Source organism: Xiphophorus couchianus, chromosome 15, assembly GCF_001444195.1.
Source record: "Xiphophorus couchianus chromosome 15, X_couchianus-1.0, whole genome shotgun sequence".
Taxonomy (NCBI): Eukaryota; Metazoa; Chordata; class Actinopteri; order Cyprinodontiformes; family Poeciliidae; genus Xiphophorus; species Xiphophorus couchianus.
The window spans coordinates 8,736,266-8,763,503 of record NC_040242.1 but is presented as its reverse complement, the minus strand read 5'-3'; the positions used below and the strand labels follow the sequence as shown (position 1 = coordinate 8,763,503).

The window sequence follows — 27,238 nt, the reverse complement described above, 5'->3', positions numbered from 1 at the left end:
GGGAATAGAGCGAGAACAGAGGTGGTGTGAGTGAGGAAGGGATTGGAGGGAAGAGAGAAAGACATGACAAAAATATCAAAAGGCAGAAAGCACGCCGTACCATGCGAGCCAAACTGGCGACCGACGGGATCGAGGATGTCGGATTAATGGTGACGACCGCAGCCCGTTTTCGCAGAGGAAGCTTCTCTATCGCATCTTGGGCGCATTGGGTCCGCGGGGAAACATGGCCGAAGGTTATTCTGCAATTATTATGAATTTCCCCCCCCCCCTCCTCCTCTTCCCTTAAAAATATTTTTCTGCTCTTTAATGCGAGCGAAGATGGTGAGGGGGCAAGGAGGCAAGGTGCAGTGTGATTATTGTTGCAAAGCTACTAAAACAGAGGAAAACCTGAACCGCCCCTTGCCGAGCACCGTATCTAACCATGTTTGGCTGCGTTAAGATACGCGCATTGTTGGAGCGTAGCCGTGTAGTAAAAGAAAAAAAAAAAGCTCGATGAACCCATGTGTACACCTGCCTTTTTTTCCCTCCCCCTTTACAACTCCACAGCAGGAACTGGGTTGTAGATGCACGACAGGACAGAAAAGCCCCCCTCCACAAGTTACAGAGCATGCCTGTGCACGATGCAGCAGTGGATGCACTCATCTGTCACGGAGTAACAACTTTTCCAGGGGTCACGACACATACACAGCATTGGTGGTCAGGAGATATCAGTTTAGAAATGTTCTACCGCCCGTGAACTTCACATTGCAAGTTATAGGGGAATCCCCGCTTCTAAGTTTGATTTCTTCCTTTCCTTTTTCTTTCTTTCTTTTCTTTTTTAATGCAACTTATGTAAAGCGGTATGCAAGCCGGGGGAGATCCCTCTCTAACCCCGCAGCTTTCTGTGTGTGTTTCCAGGAGGGCCGGGTAAAGGTGGCGGTGGCGCTGGCCGAGAAGACCCCGCCAAGTTCACCGAGCAGGAGGAGAGGACTCGAGCCCAGGTCCTGTCCGGATCGGGCTTCTGCAAGTGGTTCAACGTCCGGATGGGCTTTGGATTTATATCAATGACGAACAGCGCGGGGAGCCCGGTCGACCCGCCTCTGGATGTTTTCGTCCACCAAGTAAGTCGGGAAGCAATTAAATAATTAAATAGCTGATCTGTGATGGTGATCAGTTTGATTTATGCCCGAAATGAGGGACGGTGGGTGAGAGGGGGTAGGGGGTGTTTCTCCACACAGAGAGCCAGTTGCTTGTTACATTGTATCATCCGGATGTTTTACATTGCCCAACATGTTACTGTGTAATCACACGTTGTCCACGGGCTTGGAAAAAACACACACAAAAAAAAAACACGTTAAGTTTCCTCTTTGGGCCACATGCGACCAGCTCCCTCCTCCCCTCCTTGCCTGCTTCCCTCTCTGCAGCCCTGCGAGGGGAAGGGAAGAAGAGTTGTGTGGCTGTGACACGGTTAGTTTCACACTTTGGCCCTTAATGGACAGCAGAGCTCGCTTGTCACCCAGCCAGCCTGCTAACATGTCGGCGAGCATGTGTCTCCGCTTTTTTTTTTTTTTTTTTGCTTTATAGTCTTAACTTGACGCCCTCACATTGACTCTTTTGGTCTACTATTCTCTGCTGCTGTTGCTTTTGTTGTAGGATTTTGTGTGATTTAACGAGGAGCTTTCTGAAACGCATGAAGCCAGGCTCGCTTTTCCACCACATGTTGCTCTGTTGATTTATTGTGGAGGCTACGGAGTTCATTCAGAGGCCTTGTTTTCGACTCTTTCCACACTCTTCCTACCCCGTTAACTCGGACATTTTATTTTATTTTTTTACGGTCCTGTAAAGGGATATAAGGAGATTCATGTTCGCCGTTTCTTTGGACACTCTGTCCTGTAGTTGTTGTGGGCTTCAGGGGACGTTGAGCTAAACTGGTCGGGGAAAGAGGGTCACGGTTTTGGCAGTGATATAAAATATATACACTCACGTAGGATCCTGAAAGCCCACAAATCAGTGGCGGTTCTGGCTTGAATAAGGCCCTGGGCAAGCCCCATCTTTTTTGCCCCACACACAACTAATTACCCCTAAAGAGGTTCCTGCAGAAAGTTTTCAAAGGAGCAGCCAAATTGGGGCCACTGATTTATTTAGGCAATAACAATAATCACCTTAAAACAAACCAACAAAAAAACAAAAACAAATGGTGGCCCCTGGCAGAAAGCCATATTGTCCATATTGAAAACTCATTTCCCAGCCACTTACCGTTAATTGAGCTTCCCTTGCCTCGTTATTCAAGATTTTTTAAATTATATTTAGTTAAAAAAACAAAAAAAACTTGTAAAATGCTTTTCTGAATTGCTTTTCTCTTGTTAATTCCATACAGTGTTTCATCAGGAATGTGTGGTTTACAATTATATTGTGACTGTCCTCTTAACTTCCTCATCAGTGATGATGTTCAGTGTACTGCTCCTCTTTTTCTGCTAGACATAAATATCTTTACCATTTATTTAGTAGACAAAGAATCTCAGTAATTCCACAAATTTTCAATGTCAAATTTTGCAATGGCATTGTGGATTTCCACAATGTGCCTATACGCACATATGTAGTACGTAAGATGCTATGATACATTCAGGTAACGAGACAAATTAGGATTTTTCCATTTAACAAGTGGAAATGTAACAAAGCTTGGATAAAGTTGTTTTGTGTATTTTTATAAATATAATAAAGGTTTTAAATAAATGTCTACTTTTTTTGTTCCACCCCTGATGAGATTTTACCCTGAGCGGTAGACATACTGCTTATGTTAAAATCTTAAAATTCCATTTCACAAAGAATGGAATGAGACAGTGGCGTATGTTAACAGCTTTCCATTAAAACAATGAAGGGTATGATGTGGGAGCTCTCTGCTTAGATTTAGGTTTTAAATTAATGTAAATTAAACAAAAAAAAATTGTACAATCCTTTTAGTTTTTTCAATTTTACTATATGCAGCTGGAGTAAAAGACTAAGAAAAATTCATTGATTGATAAAGAGCAATTTTCTAACTTAAAATGAGATTTCAGGTGTTTTTAGAAACATAACTGAACCTAAGTTTATGATTATTCTGTTTGATAAAGGTTTTTTAAGCAGTGAAGCTACAGTGCTTTAGAAATGTGATCTTCTCCTCATCTATGCTCATTTCTCCTAGAATTTAACCTCTTTTTCTGCTTTCTTAGGGCTTTGATAACATATTAGATTCTAAAAACACATTATGTCTTCTTTTTATTTCTGTTTAGGTTTCACCAAATATACAAATACAAACAAGCTTCGAAATATGTTTTTATCACTGGCGAGTGCATCAAACCTTTGTGTCTTTGGAACAGACCGATTTGGGTTCTGGTCAGTTCAGCAGTGGTGGTACATGGATGAATGCTTCCCTGGGCGGATTCCCACTATTTCTCCTTTAAGGAGAGATTTTAACGATCTGTTTGAGAAAGCTAAGAATCATGCATTTCTTTTTTACAAGCAGATTTCCCAAATATGAGCTGTCTATTAAAATAATCAGTTTGTTTTAAAATACTCCAATTTGGAGTCATCTTTGTATTCCAGTATTCATAGTTGCTTCAGTCTGAGGTTGCTCCTACACCAAAAACCAAGTGTCAGAAATGCTGTTTTTTTTTTTTCCTTTACTTTTGCGTCGTCATCTGAGGGAGCCCTGAATGGGAAGCCCTGAAGGTCATATCATCTGCATCAAAATCCACCACTGCAGATAAGTTTGCTATTGTTATACTGTTTTTTTTTTGTTTTTTTACTTTTACAGCTTGCCAGTCACTAGACTAAACATTTTTATTTATTTTTTTTTGCAAGAGAATTTTTTTCTCTTTCTTTTCTGTATCATTTTTTGACCTTGGTAGAGCTTCCTGTTCCATACTCGGTCTGCATTTCTGCTGCTATGTAGGTGATATGTTGGGAGTTGCCATTCTCTGCTTAGTGTTTGTTTTAAAGGATAAAACTGAAGTGAATTCACTTTAACCAGTAAAATGACTCTGTGTTAGAATTTAAAAAATGAAACAAATGTTCAATTAAGAATAAACAATCTTAAAAACTAAAAGTTAGGTAAAAAATCAAACTCAAAAGACACTATAAAATTGTCCTTTTAAAACTGTTAGCTGGTTTCAGGGCTTCCACATACGGCCATTTTGGAACACCATTGCTATTTTACTGATTCACAAACATTCATTTACAACTTGCAACACATTTAGACAGAAGTGATTTCACTAATTTATGCACAACTGACCGCTGCAGATAGGCACCACAATTATAACAAATGAGTGAGAAACTGATCATGTTGTTACAATGAAAGTAAAACAATGCAGTCTACCTGAGGTGCACATATGTCCAGTTCATGTGTCCTTCACTGTGTAGGATGTACAATTATATACACATGAAATTGTAAACTTCAAACATTCAGTCCATTTATAAATGAATTTTGTTTTTTGTTTAATCCAAAGTGGATTACTTCACCACCATATTCTTTATTGATTGTCTTGCTGCTTTTATTGACATAGTAGACCACAAGTACTTGAATACTGTGGACTCCTTTCTTTCTTGACTCTTTCGGATGCTTTAGAGATGGATCAGGTGTGGAACAGTGAAGGAAACAGGCTTAAGAGCTGAGTAGGTGTTGCATATAATCTGCCTGAATCAGTGTATTTCTGTAGGACTGTATAAACTGTGGGATATAAATGGGTAAAAAACTGGCTGGTTAGGGACATGTCATACTCGCCATTTTAAAGCCCTCAGTTTGTTTTAAACATTTTGATCAATTTCATTGACAGATATTTCAGCACCCTCTCCACCACATAGTGGACAGACAGCGGAGCACCTTCTCACATAGGCTGCTCCAGCTCCGCTGTCGTAGGGACAGATACAGGAAATCCTTCCTGCCACATGCCATCTCACTGTACAATAAAAGCTAAATCATTGTTCTGCACTAATCAGTCCAATTTCGCACAACTGCACTGTGGCACACTTGCTGTACATATATTTACATATACATATCTGCATTTTTTGAATCTTTGCAAGGACTGCTCTAAGCTGCTTTTTATATTGACAGCATGTTATATTTTATTTTATTTTTATTTTGTCTACAATTGCTACTCAGTGGTTGTTGTGTGTCTTGTCTCTATGCTGCTGTAACTGCGAAATAATTTCCTTGCTGGGATGAATAAAGTAATTCTATTCTATTCTATTTTGTTGTGCTGAGAGTAAAACAATGATCTCTTTCGAAAAATGCTCTCTTTCAAAATTCGTCTTTCATGTGACGTTTTTTTTAGTAAATGCTGCAAAGCTAGTTTTATGCAATTTTGAGTCATCTTTTTTGATTTCAGCAGGGTATTTTCTGATAAATTATGCCATAAATCCGCATTCTTGCAAAACCAATTAAAGTCACCGAGAGAAGCATCACAGCAATATAAGATCTCGTATGGGTTTATTTTTTCCACATGTATTTTTGCCCATTTAAAAACAAAAAAGCTAATTACCACTTTTTAGGTAAATTAACAAGTCCGCAATGAATTGTGTCTTCACACTAATGCATTTCCATCCCAAAGTCTCCAGCTATGTGTTTACAAGAACACATCTGTCATCTCACACAAAGGGAAGACAATATGCATTCATAAGCAAATCATCATATTGAATGCAAAACAGCTCGTTTATTTGCAAAGGATTCACATGCACCCTCATTAAGACAGTCATTCATTTTCTTCTGCTTCTCCTCCCTCTCTGTCTGCTTCGCCAGCAGCCTAAAGCTGCTTCCATGATTTCTACAGGTAGAGGAGAGAAATCGATAAAAAAATGTCAATTTGTGTTTTTTTTTTCTTTCAAAATTTGATTTGAGATCTGTATTTAGGCAAAAAAAAAAAAAAAGAAATACAGAGATATTGATCTAATGTCCGCAAGGAGGTTAATATATCTAGAGACATTTTTGTTTGACATGGATGACATGCAATTTTCTTATCATTTTGCCGCAACGTTCTGTTTGAAAGCAAACAAAATAGAAACAGCTGAAGAAATGTTTAACTGCAAAAGATTGGCTATATGTATATACAGAGGAGAGAGAGAGAGTTACGTTAAGAATGGTGGGAAGGGGGGACAAGGAGAAAGAGGGGGAGTGAGAGGAGGAGTTTCCTCTGGAGAGGGAAAGAGGAGGGCTGAGGGAAACCTACGTGTGGGTGAGGGGTGGTGGTGCTGGTTTGGGAAGGGAGGGCGCTAGCGGTGGGTTGTGGAGGAAAAACATGAGTGTGAGCTCGGGAAAAGATGAGTGAGCGCAGGAGCAGGAGGTAAGAAAGGGAGGCCGAGTGTGTGTGAGTGCGTGTGTGTGTATGTTAGGGTCCTACGCCCCCACCACGAGTTCTCCTCCTGGGAGGCCTCCTCATCAGCGCTCCCGTCCATACGATCACTTCTCTTTTTAGGAAGAAGGAGCAATTAGGCATCTTTACTCCCTGATATCTCTCAGATTTGTCATACTTTTATTTCTCTGTCTGGATAGAACATTTCTCCTCTGTGTGAATGTGTGTGGTTTATGCCCCGCAGCCACATTCGAGGTGTTTTCTCCTCGGGCGTTCTTCTAAAGAGAGAATTTTTTTTTTTTTTTTTTTTAAAGACAAAAAGTTAAGAGAGAGTTCTGGGGTGTGTGGCAAAGAGACACTTGCCCTTAATCTGCTATCGTTTTGAAACTTTGAACAGTTCGTGCCTGAAATCTCCCTAGTGTGTGTGTTTAATTTATAAGTGTGTTTCTGTTATTGATGCAAAAGGGTTGTAAGATGTTACAGCACTCGAGAGAGTGAGGTTAAAGTGGGCCCCTAGTGAGATTAACCTCTGGTCTGTGTCACCGTTTGGCATGCAGACCCCACCCATCTCTGCCTTCAGATAGCCAGTGTCAGGCTTTATGTCTCCTGCTGCCACACCGGCTCCAACCCACCCTTCTCTTCTCTATGTTTGGGGGGGGGGAGGCAGAAGAAGAAAAAGTGGTCACGTGACTTCCTTTTGAGGAGCTGGCCACATGCAGCGGAGATGATTGGTAATTGGAACAGTGGCACCGGGGGTGGGGCTGAGAGGAGGGTGGGGGTTAGGGGAGGACTAGGACTTCAGACGGGTCACAGTTCATTTAATACACAAAGACAGCTGATTATGTGAGCCGATTTTGGTTGTGTTTAAACTTTTTACTTTAAACAAATTTAATTAAAGAAATCTAAAACATAAATAAATAACATTTCTGTGATTTGTCAGTGTGAATTATGGTTTTGTCAAGGCATAGTAAAGTGTAAGAAAATTACAAAGAAATCTGGCTTGTTTTAGCACGAGGCCACTGACAATTAACAATTAATTGTGCAATTGCAATGTGGCTGATAAAATTCTGATCATCGCTTGCACATTCACCACAATCTGCTTAATTTATTCAGAAGAAAAAAAAGGTAGGTGCAACTAACAGAACTGTTTTATTTGTTGTTTTTTTTTGTTACTGGCTAGTATTTGTTTTTTTCCTCTAAATGTGCTTTGTTAATGAATCCAAATTCTCTTCTAGCAAAAAATAACATTCTTTATTCTTCAAAATCAGCTTTTTGGAAATAAAGGCTTTAAGAAATTTTTACTTTTATGTGACTGCAAATAAAAATGAGCTGAATAGTGTTATATTTTGCGCTAAATTGCAAATTTCTACACAAGACAATTAAGCACAGCATATAAGTAAATAAATGAATAAATGTAAACAAAATAAAAGAAACAAATAACTTGAAACAAATCAGTTTATTAAGTATTCCTGTGGGACAGAATCCTGTTGACAGGATATATGCATAACCACACAATAAATAAATACAAAAAATAAATAAAACTAAATAAATTAGTAAATAATTGTACTTTAATTGAATCACTTAATTAACATGAGAAATGGTGAATTATTGACAAGATAATTGGCACATACAACACTGACGGACCGTCGGGCAATACATACCACAGGTAATAAATGTAATATTTATTTCAAAGTAAATATAAAATTTTAAAATAATGAAATCCTTTAAAATAAATAACTTATTTAAAGTAAATCACATTTTTTCTGCTGTTGATCTTAAATTATTAATGGGTCAAAATGGGAAAATAATTTGAGTTCTTTAAGAAAAGGACATTTTATTATTTAACTATAAGTCACAATAAGGACTCAAATAAATGAGTTATCATTTTGTCAGTTTTGTGTGCAGAGAAAACATCTACAATCATATCATCTATCTATAACAATTACTTCTGATCATCCAATCTCTTCTAAAAATTTGCTGTTTGATCCATCATCATGGATGCTGTAGTCATCCATTTGGCTGATTCAGACTATGCTTAACTTAAAATGACCTAATCAGATTAATGTTTTAATTTATCAAATAATCCAGTCATCAACATCTTAAAAAATTATGAATCAAGCAGCTACTGTAGTTTTGTCTGATCAAAGCAGATTATGTTTGGGGGTTTTTTCTGCAGCTGGTCTGCATTGTTTGATTAGGTGCAGTTAGCAGTGTCTGTGTGTTTTATCACCAGTCACCTTAGTAGGGTTCATTTCCCCCTCTCATGCTGATAAACGTACCGAGATGATGTAGTGCTTCCTGGCCCAGATCAAATATTTGCTCCAGTCATAATCAGGGGGTGTTGGATGTTGTTAATTTGAGGCAGGGGAGACGTGAAGGCTTTTAAGTGTTTGATGGGGGTTGGGCCGGGTTCAAGGGTCAGGGCCACTAATGACAACGTGTTGAGGAGGACTCTGCATCAGGAGAGTTGCTCTGTTGGTGGTTTTCACTGCTGCTTTTATGTGTCTGTACATTTTTTTCCGCCTCTCCCATCTTCTTTCTGCCGTGGCTGATATACGTCGCGCTGAGAGACGTCCGTCTGAGATGGTCTCACCCAGCTTTGTCTGCTTGGAATTTCCTGCGCGTAAAAAGCTGCCTAATGGCCCCACGCCGCACGCTGATCACCATCTCCCTCACTCTCACCTTTTTACACAATCCCTGTCCTCTTAATTCAGAGAGCAGCACCTCGTGGGCCACCTCTGACTCAAAGCATCCCGTAATTAGCCATTGCAAAAGTGTCGGTCGCCCTGGAGAGAGGCAGTTGGAGGATGGTGGGTCTCCTTTGCTCCCTCTCTCTCTGTTTCCACATCCCCTCACGTTACAGCTTCCTGTATTGATTGCTGGGCCTAGTGATGACGAGGGCCGCCTGATGAAAAGGAGAGCTATTTCTATCCAGGATGTCAGAGTATATATATTGATCACAGGCTTCTTCCTATACACACACATACACACCCCCACACTCACATAGAGCCATAGAAGGATATCCATTCAAGGAAAGCACATATTCTGTATTGATGACGGCAGCAACGTATCAGTTGCATGCAATGTAAAAGAGAAAATGTGCAAAACATTTTATACTCCTGATTGAAGGGATTTTAGTCGGGTATAGGGTGGAGGACAAAGTGAACACTTTGTCCTCTCCCCTTCATTAGAGGCATCAGCTAAGATTCCCTTTACCTAAAACGATGATAATCAGGTCTGCAGAAGTGTTTGACCTACGACATCAAGGAACGTAGATAATAATACCCAAGAAAATACGCTGGAATAATCGACACTACAGCAGCTTTTGTGCAGCACTATTTCAGCAATTTATTTTTATTTTTTAAGAAAATTTGGTAATGACAGAGATGAGATCAAAATTGTGTAACCAATTATTTCTAGTACTGTAAAAGTTTTGTGCCAATGCAGATTTTGGTTGAGTCGGATTTATCTTTTAGAGCCACAAGACAAGATGCAAGAACAGAATTGGAAACATTTTGTTTGAACTTTCCTGCTGTCCAAAACTATTTCATGCCATAGTGCTGTGTAAGAGAGAAGTAAAACAAGATTTTAAAATAAAGACAAAATCAAAAAGAAGTGCAAAAAGAGTGAGTTTGCATTTTCAGCTGCCTTTAGTCTCTCATATTAGCCGTTTTGACAGGTGGCATTTCTAAAAGTCTCCATTTGTATTTGTTAGTGAGCTGAGATTTTTAAAAGGCTGACAGCCTTTCTTAATCCACCACAACAAACCAGAGGTTGGAAACTCAAAAAAAGGTTAAACAAATCTGCTTTGTCGTACTTCATTTAGTCTTCCCTTTATCAGCTTTAAGTCTCTCTCTCGCCCACTTTCCTGCAGCCTTGGTGAGACATTTTTCTTGTCTCAACATGCAGGAGCTGCAGTTTCCTTTTAAATAGATTGTTACATCTTTGTGCTACGTTTGATTTTATCTCAGAGTGTCTGAAAATAATTCAGTAATGTCCTCCGCACCGAGAAGGAAAAAATTCAGACTTTTGTGTTTCCGATCGGTTAGTCACTAGTCAGGTGCTAAGTGAATTAAATCTGGACACGCTGAGATAAACAGTGTATGGATTGTAGTGTATTAAATATATCAAAAGAAAAAAATATTTGGATGTTTATTAATTACTTTAACCCGCGGCTGCTTGTGTGAGATGTCAGCCTCATTTCATTAGCAATGACTTTGCATACCGTTATCCTGCATAATTCATCCGAATCTTGCAAAGATGTTTTAGCTCTTATTCTGATTTCACTCAGACTGGAAAGCACTATTACTAGTACATAGTGTTATCAGGGGTTTTTATTCTGTTACTTCAAAAGCTGTCAGCATTGTTAACAAATCCAAATGAGTCACCCACGGTAACAAAATGCTTTGTTATTTATCTATTTCATGCCGGCCTGCATAGATTTTAAGCCTTATGAATTTGCTTTATTTGTTTATGGTCTATTTTGTTAATTGGATTTATAGGTAGGGGGTCCGAAGATCTTTTCTTTTGTTCTCTGTTCCGCTCTATCAATATCCCGGAGGATGTTTTATTCCCTAAAATAGTTCTCTTCCTTTTCCTCTTGTAGGTATCAATTCATTTGTTCATTGTTCATTTGTAATTCCACTGAATTACAGCCATAAGCAAGTGTAGCTTGTCTGTGTACCTCATGGTGATCTAACATAAACAAACTGATCTCTCTTTAATTTCTTGAAAATTAAATTGTTGAACTTGGATTTTGATATGTTTTATTACTAGGTAAATTTCAAAATAGCGTTAGCTGGCAACTGAACGTATGAGAACAGAGTGCTGAATTGGCCTTTAGTAAGGTATGGGGGTTGGTACTGGATTGATTTAAGATGACTATCCCCAGGATTTCTGTTATTGAGCAGTGAAGTTTCCAGTCAAGTCTGGTTATTTAACCTACCAAATATAATCTGCATCAAAAGTTGCTCCTCCGTTGGAACTCAACAGAATGTGGTTGAGGTATTTCCCTTACCCCCACTACCACCATTGCAGATTTTCCCCTGCAGGCCACTCCCACATTCTGTATTTTCCCAATCGCTCTGCCTTTCATGTTCTCCTTGGTTTTTTTTTCTCTCCCTCTCCTCGGTCATGCCCTCTGCTGACCTCTTTGCACAAACTGATACGGGTCAGGACACCCGACAGGTCAAGCGAGAGGAGGGAACTCGGATTACTCCAATTTTTTTTTCTTCTTCTTTTTCTCTTTTCCTGCGTTCACTAACGTATGCGTACTCTGCATTAGCGGCAGAATTCACTACATGTGCTGCTGCAAGTGCATGCTGCGAGACGTGACGATGATGCTACTTCCTATTTAATGATTTGTGTGTGTGTTTTCCTGCATTGCTGCAGAACAAAAGGGGTTGTGTGGCTTCCTTGCTGGTGTCTTGTGGGAATTTAGGAGTATAGAAAAGGGGGGTCGGGGGGCTGGACTGCGAGATGCGCCACTCAACTTTGACCTGAAGAAAGAAACTGCTTGGTGAATGAAGGGAGGAGAGGAAGAGGAAATACTCTTGTGCCACAGTCTGGGGACTGGTCGATGATTATTCATCATGATTCTCAGTGTTTTGTGGGGGGATGGGCTCAAGTTTTTGCTCCCGTTTCATAGATTTCCGCTGAAAGAATGCCTTTTGGTCATTGGCTTAGTTTATTGATGGCAATAATGAAATTGATTTAAAAAAAAAAATATATATATATTTTTGTTTTTAGTTGTATTGCCAGCTAATATATATATATATATATATATATATATATATATATATATATATATATATATATATATATATATAATAAGATTATAGCAAAAAATAAGTTTGTTTGTCTACATATAAAAAAAGACAAAAACTATAATGTTGATTATTAAATGTCCTTTTTTCGTTTTCCTTAGAAAATTTGTTTTTCGTTTTAAAATAACAATAGGAAATTATTTATTTATTTTTTGTACAAATTTATTCGTATATGATATGAAATATTAAAATAAATGACTAATGTAACATATGCTCTTATTTTTTTTCTACTACATTTAATATCTATTCACAGTAAAAGTATCTAATGTTAAACAAGTAAAAATGATTATCATCCTTATAACAATAATGATAATAATTATTATGACGGCCAGTTTGATCGGTGTCAGTTGGTTGAAGCCACACACTCTCGTTTGTGACTCACTGTCCCTTCTGTTTTATTCCATCCCTTGCATCTGCGCTGCAGAACTGTTGCTCTCGCTCATTTCCATTTCCTGATCCTCCTTCACTTCCTCAGAGCTCAATACCTGAACAACAGGAATGGATGAGCTGCGTCAAATACGCAAAGCCTCCAAGAAGACAGAATAGCTTTAAAGTTGATGAGTGTAAAGAAACAGTTGTTTCTGGAAAAAAAATGCATCAAATTAAATTAAACTGGAGTTGCATAATTTTTTATTTTTATTTTTTTGGATACTTATGTAAATTCCACAATTTTCTCTCATCATTTAAAACTATTTGTTGCTGTTGTGATTATCATTTGCTTTTGTGACCTCGTCGCTTGTAAATTATGTTTTATAAGCAGAAATATTTACATTGCTTAAAAATGATAAAAAGATCTGAAAGGAATGTCTTTTTTTATCATTTCAATTTGATTTGTAGAAAAGTATGGCCTGTTAAGCTCAATAACATAAGCAAAAAGAGAAACATTCAAATCATAGACCATCTAAGTGTAATTTGATTTTTATAATATTGTAAATACAACTATATCAGTTATAAAAAGAAAAAGAATAATTTAGTTAGAATAGTTAAAACAAGTAGGATTTTATTATTGTTTAATATTTATCCTCCCTCTGTTGGTAAAGTTTTACCACTTAGCTTATGTATTTTAAAAAATTCACCTAAAATATCAGAGTAAAGGAAAATATTTCTTTATATAGTTCTTAAAATTTTTCAAATGTTGAATTGCATAAACATAAACACAGTCTTTAGCTTTAAACTTTTTTATTTTAGAGTGGAAAGCTGAAATAAATTTTTAAAAATATTTTATTATTATTTTACTTGTTTGCTTAATATTGGCGCGAACAAATAAATACTGTTAATATTTATTTGGCATAGCTACAATGAAACTCCCATCACTGGCAAAGCTTGAAAAATGTAAACATAAAACTTGTATAAAATACAAAGTATAGCTGGGGTTAAAATTATTCCTATCCCTGGAAAAGTTATGTTGTTGTTTTTCTTTTATTTAACCAACTGTTTGTTTGTGATTGAAAACAAGACATTCCTCTAAAAGATGATATAAGAAGTGTAGATTTTGAAAACATGAGTTATCTTTTTTTATTCACATTTCATTAAGAGTTGGTATGTCAAAAATAGTTTACACCCTTCTCAATAATTGGTGGACGAATCTATTTTTACTATAGTAATAAGTGCTGAATTTCATGGTCCCAGTGGTATTTTGCTAATTTGTCTTCAGTTCCAAGTATTTGAAGTTGGGAGGTTTCTTTGTAATCTTTAGATCCGCCACAGATTCAGATTGAATTCAGGACTTTGGCTGGGCCACTCCAAAACATTAATATTAGTTCCAGTCAGAAGAAACGGGCTGCTAAAAATCAAAAGATTACTTTAAACCTAAATAATTGGGGGTTAGCTGTACATTGTATCTGTATAATTGTGTACTCTTTTTGGTTCTTTCTTACTTCATAAACCTCCAGACCTTTAAATTATTATTTAGTTTAGTCTTAAATAATTAATCAAAATGATAAAGAAATTAAAAGGTTTTCACCGACACTTTTGGAATAGTGGTCAAGATCAAAGAGCAAATATTGTGATAGACGTTTCACACATTTCATAGATTTCTTTTAATCAATAGGATTTAATGAATAAGACTCCTACGCTGCCTTATAAAAAAATGAAAACTAAGTCATTCTTTCATTGGTTCTCAACTGAAAATGAAACTGCAGAGGGTTCATCCACCGAGCTTCTTTGCACTCTCTTCTCTTTGTTGTATACATTGACATTTTTTTCCTCCCGTATATATTCATTTGTGCATACAAGACTCCTATAGATCACCTTTAGCTTCCTGCAACTGCAGCAGACTTGAGGGGGGGGAAAAAAAGCTGCTGGGCACATTTTCTCTCTCCTGCCTCTACAGTTCTACATTTGATTTGTTCAGAACTCTTCATTACTTGTTTTCTTTCTTTCTTTTTCCTGTCTCCTACACATCTGTCTCTTTAGCAGGCATTGCTTTTACAGATAACCTGCATTTGTTATTTATAGCCCCTTGATGTATAGCAAGTTGCAGGCTTGCTGTTGCACGCTGCACGCTCGTGTGGGGGTGTGTGTGTGTTTACCTATGCCGGGATCTGCAGGGTTCGCCTCGATTTGTGAAGGTCATGGATACAGTGCCTATAAGCTGCCGCTTCTGTCGCGATCAACGAGACATAAATCACTGTCTGCTGTGCAGTAACTAAATCAATAACTGGGATCATGTAGAAAAGACGGATGGCGAATGTGTTAAAGGGAAATGATGGCACGGCAGCATGACTTGTATCTTTTGAGGGTGCAGAAGGAATAGGAAGTGGCATCTCTGCAAAAGTAGATAAAAAGAGAACACCAAGGACACGCTGCACACAAAAAGTCATGTTATGTTCATATAGCATGCTTGAGGAAAAAGGTCTTTGTCTCGCCATGTTTCACGTTGTTTTGCTGGATGTTTTTTCCTTTATGTGACAGTGTGAAAAATCCCACATAGTAATATTTATTTTGTTTATTGGTGCTGATGTTCTGTGAAAAGTTTCCAAAGTTGGATTTGGGAAGTGTAAATTGGAGAGCTGTTTGTTCACAGTTACAATATATATGGCGACCGCTCAATATATAGGTGTTAAATTTGCCCCAGTGGGTGTGGAGGCTTCTGGAACTCTGAGGCAACGGTGGATGCAACATGAAACCAATCAATAGTCATATTTTGTATAGGAAAAGACAAATGTGCTCTCTGAACCTAAATAGTTTTTGTCAGTTTTCCAAGACGAAGCGAAAAAAGCAAAGTTAAATACATTATTCATTATGGTTCCAACAAATCTAAATCTGAATTGCTTATTTATTTCTTTTTTTAAATAAATGACCATCCTGATGATGTTCAATTTTCTAGGGATGCACTTTGTCAGAAAAAAGGAAGAAAATTACATAAAGATAACAGCTCGAAAAATCCAAAAGATTATAACTCAGAAAAGAGTAAAAAAAAAAAAAATGCTGCAGGTAATTCTTTGATAGAGTTAGTCCTTTTCAATCAAGCAGAAAAGGAAGGGATCAGAAGATGAATTTGATTTGTATGAAATTTGATGAAATTGTCTGTAATATTCAATTTGTTCTTACACTGAAAATGGTGGGAGTCCCCCCCCCTTTTTTAATGGAAATGAATGTCAACGATCAGAGCCGCTCTAGGAAAAAATGGCCAATTCTCATGTCTGGCTACTGATTGTCGCATTTCTTCTTGTGCTGCATTAGGGATCCATGAATATAATGCAAAAACCCCGTGCGTTGCATTTCAGCTAACAGCGTTTTTCACGTTCATATAGAGAACTATGTTATTTATTTATTTATTCTATATTTCCCAACAGAGCAAACTGGTGATGGAGGGTTTTCGCAGCTTAAAGGAGGGTGAGCAGGTGGAGTTCATCTACAAGAAGTCTTCTAAGGGCCTGGAGTCCCTGCGGGTGACCGGACCTGGTGGAGGACCTTGTGCGGGCAGTGAGAGGAGACCTAAAGGGAAGGTTCCACTCCTGAAACGTAAACCAAAGGGAGATCGGTAAGCATTAAAAATGAAATGATTCCATATATCATATACCTGTGGAAATGTAATTAGGCCACCCAGTAGAAGCACATCTGAGGAAATCTGAATGTATGTGTGTGAAAGACGGCTGTAGTAAAGTGGGAGTTCACAAATGTACATCTTGAAGCATCCAGCCCTTTCTGAGTAGGCTGAGAGTATAGATTAACTCTATTCAACCTGCCAATGTACATGCCTGTTGCCATGGTTATTGTGTAGTGTAATATGAAAATGAATAGGACTCTTCGTCTGCCATAGGCGCTGTTTTAAATCAATTTGCCAGCTCCTACATTTGCGAGTGTGATTGCGAATAGGCGGTGCCTCTATTGCTCGTTTGTTTCGTCGTCATCAGTAACAACCTAAAGAATGATATGCTCAAATGTGTGAAAGGCACCTTGACACCTTGGCTCCTTGAAAACCCCTGGCGGTTAGAGGTAAGTGTGTTCCCTGTCCTCTGAGGAAAACGAGAGCGCTTTCATTCCACGACCGCTATACGCAACTGTATTGTTTTAAGGATTCATTTGCATTTTAAAACCCAGCCCTACCACGCTTTGTTACCAGAAAACACCTGGAGTATTGTTGTGCTCCTTTTGAAATTTAGAACATAAACACTGTTGTTGGACAACCAGGAACTGTATCTGAGAGGAGACTCCATGATTGTTTTACACAGCTGAATAATTCAGCTTATTTGGGATAATTGATCCAGAGTTGGGTCAAGTGTCAAACTTTTAGCAAGGCTGGAAGGAGCCGGTGTTGGATTCATAGATGGCAGGTAGATGACTGTGACGTAATTGGCGTTATTGGGCATGCTCAGTCCCCCAGCAGTTTTGAAAGTGATGCCACTCTGACCCCTGCTGGCCCTGATAGTGTATAACAACACTCCAACCCTTCAGACCTCTGCTCAGGCAGTCTATTTGCGTTAGGATTTGAACAAATGCTGTTATCTGACAAATATTGTCTCACGTGTTATTTGGTGAAGAGAAAATCTCTTTTGGAAATGCATCTGAGCAAAATAGACTTTCCTTACCTCAGTAAATTATATTCTATTATTATAGTCTCCATGTGAAGGGTTTTTGTTTAATACATCACTAATAGTGAGTCATGGCTAAACGTGTCGGTGATTGATGAAATGTTCAGTCAAAGGACAAGGTTTTTAGTTTTTCTGACCCTATTTTACTGACACATTTGTCTATTTGTATTTTTTCTTTTTAAAGTGTTTAAATCTTTTGCTCCCAAGGATTTACTGTGGTGGTGCAAAAACATTGTACCTCATGAACCAGTGTTGGTGTTACTCATATTTATAGATAAAAAGAAATACTATCACATGTGTCAAACTGCTTTGGCTTCATCGGGTCAAAAATGATTAACAACCAAAAAAATCCATATTAGTCAGTAGAATATCTTAGAAGAACTGAATCAATGAATGAATGAGTTCCTTATTGCTTCTAGTGAAGTGCTAAAAATACATATTTGCAACTGCCTTTTTATTAAGCTATCCATTTGGTGCAGCTTACATTACAGCTTTTTTTTTTTACCCCTCCAGGGGTCTTTTGTGGGCTCTAGTGTCCCTTATATGACAGTAGGCTGACAGGAAACGGGGAAGGAGAGGGGGGAAGACATGCGGCAAATATCGTCGGGTCCGGGAGTCGAACCCGCGACGGCCGCGTCGAGGACTCAAGGCCTCCAAATATGGGTCGCGCTAACCACTACGCCACCACGGCAAGCCCTACATTACGGCTTTCTTGTTAAGAAAGCTGGGTTTTGATTCCTTAGTTATTATTGTAGTTTAAGATTATTGGGACAACAACAAAACCATTCCCCTAAATGAGAAGCACACAGTGTCCAGAGCGTATATCAGCGGACACAACAGAAAATAAAAGTTGATTGGTATGGATACCTAAAGGATAGATTTTAATCTTTTGGCAACCAATTGTCAATCAAAAACAAGGAACAGAGATTTGTGCAGAGAACTGAAAAATAAAACAACATACCCCCATCTTGTGGTGACACATGTAATAGCAGGTGGAAAATTTTATTTTTGGATTAGTGTTTCTACAGGAGCAGGGATTGATGGTGAGATGAATACAAAGCTGTTAGCGGTTGCCAAAGACTCACTAAAAATTCAAACCGTTTGTCAGCGCTGTGTATTCTGTAACTGTTTTCATTTGCCTCTTTCTCCTTTCATTTGCAGCTGTTATAACTGTGGAGGTCTGGATCACCATGCCAAGGAGTGTGGCCTGCCCCCCCAGCCAAAGAAATGCCACTACTGCCAGAGCATCACTCACATGGTAGCCCAGTGTCCCCACAAGGCGCTGGCACCCGCCGCAGGCTCTCAGGACCAACAAGCGTCTACCTCGGCCTCCGCTTCAGGGACGGGGCCTCACCTCTGCCTCCCTGAGGAGGAAGAGCGCTCCGGTTCGTCTCCCCTGGAGGGGTCCTCCTCGTCACCCGAGGAGCCACACACACACCGCAGCTCACGGACCCAAAGGTGGAGGAAATCCTGAAAATGTTCTGTCGAGGTGAACTTTTTTTTCCCCCCAACACACAGCCTCTGACCATCGTGTCTACCTTCAGTCAAGGTTACCTGAAGCCCCCCTTCCTCCTCGTCTACCTCACACTTGTGAAAAAAAAATAAAAAATTGGGAGTTTTTTTTTTATTATTATTATTATTATTATTTCTTTTATTTTTCATTGTGTTATTTTTCTAACCAGCACAGCTGTGGCAGCGATCAGCGGGATACGGACGTGCATGAATGTGTGCGACTGACTTGCAGTCATCTGGTGCAGCTATGGAAACGACTGCTGGAAAGGTGACTGCAGGGAATAATTCTTTGTTTCAATCTGTGCAGCTCAATGGTGAAATGTCATTTGTGTGTAGGTTTTGATGACTGTGTTGTTTCTGCTCCCCCTCGGACCTGAAGGGTGGCTATTTTAAAAGCCCCCTTCCTGCTTATTTTGCAAACTGAAAGCCACAACTTTATACTGTAAGCCTAATCATTCAGAGAGAGAGAAACAAATCCTGATTGCATCTTCACAGCACACATGGTAGCTCATTTTAAAATGGATTAGGGAACAACTCTTAAGAGCTTGAGTTCCTCTAAGTAATAATCCAGACCCACAGGACTTTTAGCCTGGCTTCTAGAGATCTTTTGGGGAAACTTAATGCATTCCTGAGGGGTCGTTTTAAAAGCTGCTGAGCTGCTAGAGTACGTTTTCTCTCACTTCAAAACCCTCGATACATATCGCTGGACCAACTGATTGTTGAAGTGTGAGCAAGTGCAAGACTGAGAACAAAGAGGGAGAGTGTGTGCGTTTCATCGATACTCCGAAAGAAATCAGAATAGTCAAACTGGAGAACTGTCTTCTTCGTGGGCGAATCATGGCTGTTAAAACTCCACCGTTTTCCTATTATCACAGATAGACGCATATTATAAAAGGCAAATATATAATTAGTCTAGATAATAGTTTAGATTTTAAGTAAAGGCCTTATCATTAGACTTCCATTTTGGTTGTTGCATAATTAGTTTAAAGTAGTTTTTAATATATATATATATGTAAAGTTACAAGATATAATTAAAATTATATTAACATTAAGTAAGCGTATATAAAGACTTGGCTCTGATATAGGTGCACAGCCCTGTTTTAAGTGCGTGGGATACATCGTGGTGTGTGAAAATTCTCCCTCTTTACCCATTTTCTATGTAGACAATTCCATTTTTGTACTTCACTCTTTCTCAGACCGATTAGTTTATACAGTCCCTTGCAAAAGTTTTAACACCCCTTTAACTTTTTACATGGATTGTTGTGTAACAACTGCACGCCTCAGCACATTTATTGGGTATTTTATGTGCTTGACCAGCATAGAATGGGGGATATTTCAGGTCTAATAAGTAAAAAAAAAAAAATTTGCAGAGTGTTTGTATCCAGCACCCCTGAGTCGATCCTTTTTGCTGTGATTAAAGGTGCAAGTCTTTAGTGGTGTGTCGCAGCCACACAATATATCTATTGGGAATTGCAATATGCAGTGTTTGAATTGTCTGGTTTCGAAAGTCCCAATTTCAAATGATTCCTTGGACGGAACTTTTGGTGGAATATAATTTTTCAGGTACCAGTCAGTCAATTTCTGCATGCCAGCAATTTATTTGGCCAACTGTATGAGAATGTTGTTAATTTTTAACGACAATGGAAAAAAAAAGAATAATCAGGAAGTTGGCTTGCCACGGTTTCTCAACTTGATTTTGCTCTGGTCTTTGACTAGGCCGTTCTAGCACACAAATATGCTTTGATCTGAACGATAGGAGCTCTGTCTGTATGTTAAGCGTCGTCTTGTTGAAAGGTGATCCTCAAGGATCCAGGGTTTTTTTTTCCTGGACTATCCCGTATTTTGGCTCCATCCATTTTCCCATCAAATCCTTCCAAGTTCTGTAAGATAGATTTTTTGAGAGTTGTCAGACTGAAGGGGGGCTGAATACTAATACACATCACACTTTGTAAATTCTTAGATAACCATATATATGTCTTACTCCTGCCCTTTCACAAAAAAGCCTAATGATATTCATTGAAGTTGTGTCAAAGTTTAAAGGGCATAACACATTTGCAAGGTACTGCATGGTCACAGCACAAAACTCACCTTGAAGATGTAGTTTCTAGCATAACCTCATTACCATAGCTGCTTTACTCACATAATACCTCACAACTTCTTCCTTCGGGAAGTGAATGTCGATAATGTCTGCTCTCTTAGTGTTTTTTTAAAAATGTTTTCCAGTGAAGTCGAACCATATTTTCCTCATCCGTCAGTGCCTAGCGTTTGTCAGTCAGCACCAGTCAGGTGATGGGATGACGTCTCTGCTGCTGCTGCTGCTCCAGTCTCAAAACAATGGAGGGAGAAATAGCCGGACGGATTGGTATAACGGCTTTCGGTATAACTTGAATCCCAAGCATGGCTTTAGTGGCACTTACTGACCCTAACAACTCTTCTCTGACCATACTGAATGTGAAAAGAGCTCATCTGAAGTCGACTCCTCACAAAGTTCACGTAAGGTCGCTTTGGAGTTGTATCTTAATGTTCTGACAAATCAAATAACTTTGTACAAGTATATCAAACTGGCATGTGGGCTTTTGAAAAGCTCTGTAAAGACAACCAACCTTTTTGGTATATTTCTGTACCAAAGAGGTTTGGCTTTTTTTGTTTGCTTGTTTTTCCTTTTCTTGAAGGCATTTAAAGTTAAGACTTACTGAAGTGCTTGCTTTTTCGGAAATAGAGCAGCTTCTTGCTGAAAGTGCAGCAAAGTGTTTTCTAAATAATATACAGCTTTGAATGTGTGAGTGCGTTGAAAATCAAACAACAAATGCAGCTTGACAGAAAAAGAAAACAAAAAAACGGTGGTTGACCAAACTGCAACTCATGCTTAAATCTCTATGGAAACATCTTTTTGTATGACATATTTTTTACATTTTTACACACAGCTCCTCTCAGGATGATGAACTCGTCTCAGGGAATTAACCAAAAAAAAAAAAAGGAAAAAAAAAAGCAAAGAAGTGTTTATTATTCTTTTGGGAATCATCCACTGATGGACTCCACAAACTCTTAAGCAATGGCGAAGAGACATATAACCAGTTCAAGTACTGATGATAGCAACTACCTCCTGAGTTACACATAGCTGTTGGTTTCTGGGGTTTTTTGTTGTTGTTATTGTTTAATCGAGCTGTATTACTTTTAGTCTGTATAATAATCGTCTTAGACAGTCTTTTGTGTTGCCACAGATTTCCCCGTCTTCCTTTCCAGATTTAATAATTTTTTTTCTTACTGGAAAACTATTGCTTTTTTGTTTACAGCAACAACAAAAAAAACCTACCTCATTAGCGCTATTCCTCGACAAGCTCCTTAACTTCTCCCAGGTCGCATGCCTCCTCCATGCAGTTTTTTTTATTATCATTACTTTGTGTCCCGATGGTTTTAAGAAATCAGCCCTGATGTGGCTTTTCACTTGTTTCTCCGTCATTTATTACCGTTGGTTTCTTTTTACTTGCCGCTTTTCCTAAACCCTTCGCAAGATCTCAAATTTGCGAGTAATGAGTGAACAACCATTACTTTGCACAAAGGCAGTGAGTTTACCTCAGCTTGTTGGGCTAGCTATTCACAAATGTAATATTTCATGGTTGTGAAACTCATTTTTAAGATACTACGACTGTTTTTTTGACTTTGCATTTTATCGTAACTGGTTTTTTTTTATAACCACTTGATGATTTGCCTAACGAAAAGAAGAATAGATTTGCACTTGAGCAAAGATTCCCTGTGTTTTTTGTTTTTATCACTTTGATTTGTTACCAAATAGATATTATTACCTGTTTGCAGGCTCCATGGTAATGGTCTTAGTCACCCATTTTCACAGCTCAAGATAATCAAAAGTTGTTTCTGTTAGATATTGCTAATTGATGTTAATGATTACATTCGTGCAAGCTTATTTGTTTTATATATACTAGAGACAATAACATTTACTCTTAAAAATCAATAGGTTTTGTACTAAATGTGATTTGTTTTCATTTAGTGACATTCCTAAAAGTGTTTTTGAATTCAAGAGATTAAACGTTGCGTATAAAAGCAGTATTACTCTTCAAAATCAACTGAGAAATGACTGTGTTCCAGTGGACCTGCACATGGGACAGAAAGCTTGTTTAAATGAGCTCTTGGATGTATACACAAACATGATTTTCCAGTGTTATTGTTCGCTTTATTATTTGATCTTGATCAGTTTACAGTGCTTTGAAAAACTCTCTCCTGTACTCCTGGTTTTAGATTTGTTTTTCACATCTAAATGTTTCAGATCATCAACACAATTTTCTTAGCAGAGTAAATCCAGACAGCAGTTTCCCAAAAAATTGAATTAAGGAAGGATGTCTATATCTGTAATTATTTACATTTTCTGGTTCAGGTTCTCCTGCCACACCCTGGCCACAACTGAACCCGTCTGATGACAAGTACAATCTCACAAATCATCACATCCTGCCACAATTTAAAACAATTCAAGAGCAAAAAAAAGAGAAAAAAATCATTAACACCTATCAGTTTGTGTCCATTTCTAGTGCTTTGAGATTCCAGTAGTTAACAGCCAGACCTGTGATTCGCAAATGGAGAAAAGGCAGAAGAAAATTTTACCTTCCCTGGGGTTGAGGGGCAGCCTACAAAAATCACTCCAAGAACACACCAACATTTATCCAGGAGGTCACAAAAAACTGATTTAGTGTTTGAATGGGGATAAATTCTTATCTCTGCCAGAAGATCTTGTAGAAGAATGTCCTACAAGAGCAGGATGACGATCTAATGCATGCTAACAACTCCAATTCAGAAATACAAAATGGAGGTTATGGGAACGTCCATAACCTTTATGGACGATCACACTAGTTAAAGTGTGATTGAGATACCTTAGACTGCAGTGTGTGCCTAGAAAATAAAGATTCTTTGCAAACACTTAGTGGCAGTTGCTGCTGTCTAGGATGTCACAGCAAGGCATCATAGAAGCGAAAATATTTTCCCACTGAATAAATTTCAAAACTTAACTTTGTATTTATTTCAGTTATGTTTATCTATTATATAGAGGATCTGAAACATTTAGGTTTGCCAAAAAAAGTTAAAAATTTGTAAGAAATCTGTTGGGGGGAGGGGAAGGGGGATATCTATTAAAAAGCACTGAAACTACTGACTAATGTATTTGTTGGCACAAATGAACAATGTGTGATTTTTAAAGGCAGCATAACGTGTAAGACATTTCAGATTTAGTTTTTTTTCCCTCTTATGCATTGCTATTTTCTCAACTGCCTTAAGTATTGAATTATGTGGACGTTAAAAAGCATAAAACATGTAATCATAAAAAATGTTGATTCTGCATATGGCAAATGAAGATCTGGTGATGTTAAATGAAATTTAAAGACACAACAGAGCAAGGAAAAAGTTTAAAGGATTCCAAGCAATTTTTTGTGTTTTTTGCTTAAGAAATTGCATTGAGGAGCATCATACTCAACAACTATTTCTTATTTTTATTTTTTTTACAAAGCTACAAGAAAAAGGCCTTTGTCCTCATTGGCAATGTAAAGAAAATTATTTATTTAATTCTTTGTTTGCAAAGTACGCCCCTTTTATCTCAAATAAATCTTGTTTTATTTGAGATAGCTAGGATTCTTTATAGTGCTTCTTCTCCAAAATGCCCTTGATCGTTTGAATTGGTTCATTATTTTGTGAAATTTATTGCCTTGTAATTTTTATAAACCACTAAGATAGAGGACCCAGTGTTAAACTCACCTCTGTCTGGCTGAAATAATTCTTCAAATCCTTTAAAATAACTCTTTAGCTGTATTTGTTGGACATTTCTTATGTCATTGCCTATTGATGGAGAAGAACCTTCAGTTTCTGTCTAGACATGCAGCTCACTTCATTTGGATTTGAAGATTTTGTGTGAAAAACATTTGACCTTTGACCTTAGAAATGTTGATTTTTTTTTAGTGTTTTGAGTCAAAAGTATAACCCCTAAGGTTAAGATATTGATTGGGATAGTCAAAGCTCATGGAACAGCCTCGAGCCTTATATAATACATTCATAGAATGTTGTGAAAATTGCTGATATATAGCCATTTATTAGCACTTTTGTGTTGTTTACATCTCAATAAACCAGTGGTGTATATATAGTGCTGTAAAATGTCTATTTGAAATATTTTTTCTTTTATGTGTTTGAACACTTAAAATGAACAAAGACAAATTAATAGCTTGTGGTATGTAGGACCAACGCAATTATTAAATCCCACTGGTTTTCTGACTTGCAACTAGAACACACTCAACTCGGGTGTGGCATCATTCCCAGCTACGAGTTCTGACTCCCGAGACAAACACAGCAGTATTTATCAGATAATCAATTACAATATGACCAGAGAAAATATTGCAGAGCAGGAAACTGCTGAGTAAACCCAACTTTGTATGCATCAAACAGCACAATGCATGTTTTAAGGTTTGGACCACATTTTACCCCCCAAAAAGTCCTTATTGTCTCAGCATCTCTGTGTAACAAAGTTGGGCACCAAACTAGCTTCTGTATATATATACAGTATATAAAACTAAGCTGGCCATCTTTATTTGATTAATTTCATTGCAATGTTTTCTCAGTAGAGCTGAAAATGGCTACCTAGTGGCACCTATTTGGCATTCTAAACATCACTTAATGACATTTTAGCTATGAATGCAAGTTATCATACAGTTATGCATAAAATATTCAATTAAATTTTTAAGTATCTATAAGTAAATTTTTTTAGATAACTTTCTTTGTTTTAAAAACATTTGTGCGATTTTGTCCACCAGAACTATAAAAGCCAGTGGAAGTTAGCGCTTGTAAAAGAGAAAACAGTATTTTAATTTACCTACGTCACAATATTTTACTTCAGATAAATAGAGAATGAATGCATTCTCTAAATGTTTTTTTTGTGCCTCTACCACCAATTTATAAGTTCAAATTCTTTGAATATTTTTATTTTTTGATGATAAATGTAAAAACTTAAATATCCAGAGCAGTGAGTTACCAAACGCCCATAGGCAGACAGAATGTACAAAGACATGATGCAGGGCAGGGAATTGCTGGACAAATATACTGGACTTCACATACCTCAACTGCTGCCGTTGACAGCCGATCTGTGTTTAGATACAATATGCTCTTCCTTTTTGTCTTTTATTGTAATAAACCTACTTTCAGAAGTGTTTGTGTAAAAGCCGTAGCCGAACGTTGTACCTCTTGGGGACCTTTTTAAATTCAGCCAAGTGCAGATCCTTTTATGCACTGATGAATAACCTCACTGTTTCCATGTTTGTAGGTGTTTTTAATCTCTACATTGTGTCCAGAGTCTTTATGCTCCGTTTCTGTTAAATTAAAGCACTGACTGCTTTTGAACTGGGAAAATGTTCCTCAAACATTATTTCAGTCTCATTATTGGTCTACTGCTTTTTTGTTTTTTCTGTGAAGTCCGAGTTGGATTTTTAAATGTCTTTAACGTTTCACTTGACTGGAAAATAAAACAATCACAACAACAATAAAGCATGCATTATTGCTCCAAGATGTACAGATATCAGTAAACAAATCTCAGATTCTGTATCTCAATACATCTGTGAACTGGTATTATTTTGTAGCCTAACAAAGCCTGTTTTGTTGTAAAAAAAAAAAAAAGGACATTTTAGATTTTACACATCGTCAAAAATGTTATTCAAATTCATTAATACATTGTAGCTATGAAGATAGTTATTTCAACAAATCAGTGCTGAAGAATGTGGCATTTTTTAAAAGCCTGATGTACAAAAAGAAATAAAAGTCTGCTGTATACCGGGTTGCATGATGTCATTACTTTTCTACAACAACAAAAAAATGAAGTTATCACAAAACATTACTGTTAGTGAAGAAAATCAACATATTATTACATGAATAATAGGTGATATGCTTTGGTAGTTATTTTTATCTGTCAGAATGAAAGTTTCTGTAAGATAAAAACAAATTACAATATTTTAAGAAAGACTGATAGTTCATCTTAGAAAGATAAAACTAAAAAAAAGAAAAGGTTGAGTGTAAAAAAGTATCAGACTACTTTTTTCAAACCAGACATTTTATCAAATATGGCCAGCAAATATTTCAAACTGATAGTAAATTCAAGGAACTAGATGAAGGATGATGCATTTTGTAAATATGTGTTTATTGTCATCCTCTTTCCTCCAAAAGGGGGCAGCCTAGCACTGCTAAGTATTTACCCACCCTCAGGCCTGTGAAGGACAGCCAAAACAGATTAATCACCTCAACACATCTGACTCACCAAGACACTGGTGTGTCTTCACGGCCCTCTCTCTTTTATCCCTCTCCTCTTTAATGGTCTAGCACCGTGTGTGTGTGTGTTTTATAATCATCACTCTGTCTCACTGACTCTGTCCTGAGCACATCTTTAAGCACACCGCTTTAGGCATTGGACGGTCTGAACACTGTTTGTTTACGGTTTCCTTCAGTTACCCATCATCGTATTTCTTCCTTTCTCTGAGATACAATCTCTTGAGATGGCTTTGTCAAGGTCAGGTGTGTTTATGGTGTGTTT

General features: G+C 37.7%; 1 protein-coding gene across 2 annotated transcripts; it reads left to right on the top strand.

Annotated features, from left to right (window-relative positions):
• Nucleotides 1-26,484, top strand: lin28b (lin-28 homolog B (C. elegans)). Of its 2 annotated transcripts, XM_028041203.1 has the most exons (5): nucleotides 1-233; nucleotides 898-1,100; nucleotides 15,925-16,112; nucleotides 18,325-18,652; nucleotides 18,851-26,484. In XM_028041203.1, exons 1-4 carry the CDS (start codon nucleotides 224-226, stop codon nucleotides 18,635-18,637), a joined length of 714 nt encoding a protein of 237 aa, XP_027897004.1. In that variant the 5' UTR covers nucleotides 1-223; the 3' UTR covers nucleotides 18,638-18,652; nucleotides 18,851-26,484. The 2 variants fall into 2 exon arrangements, with proteins under 2 accessions (XP_027897004.1, XP_027897003.1); XM_028041202.1 differs by having other exon boundaries at nucleotides 18,325-26,484.
• The last annotated feature ends 754 nt before the right edge of the window (nucleotides 26,485-27,238 follow it).

What these genes read in the sequence shown, in the direction of transcription:
- lin28b (XM_028041203.1), top strand. An exon ending in TGGATGTTTTCGTCCACCAA is followed by an intron (nt 1,101 to 15,924) that starts GTAAGTCGGGAA and finishes ATTTCCCAACAG; the next exon opens with AGCAAACTGGTGATGGAGGG. An exon ending in CGTAAACCAAAGGGAGATCG is followed by an intron (nt 16,113 to 18,324) that starts GTAAGCATTAAA and finishes TTTCATTTGCAG; the next exon opens with CTGTTATAACTGTGGAGGTC.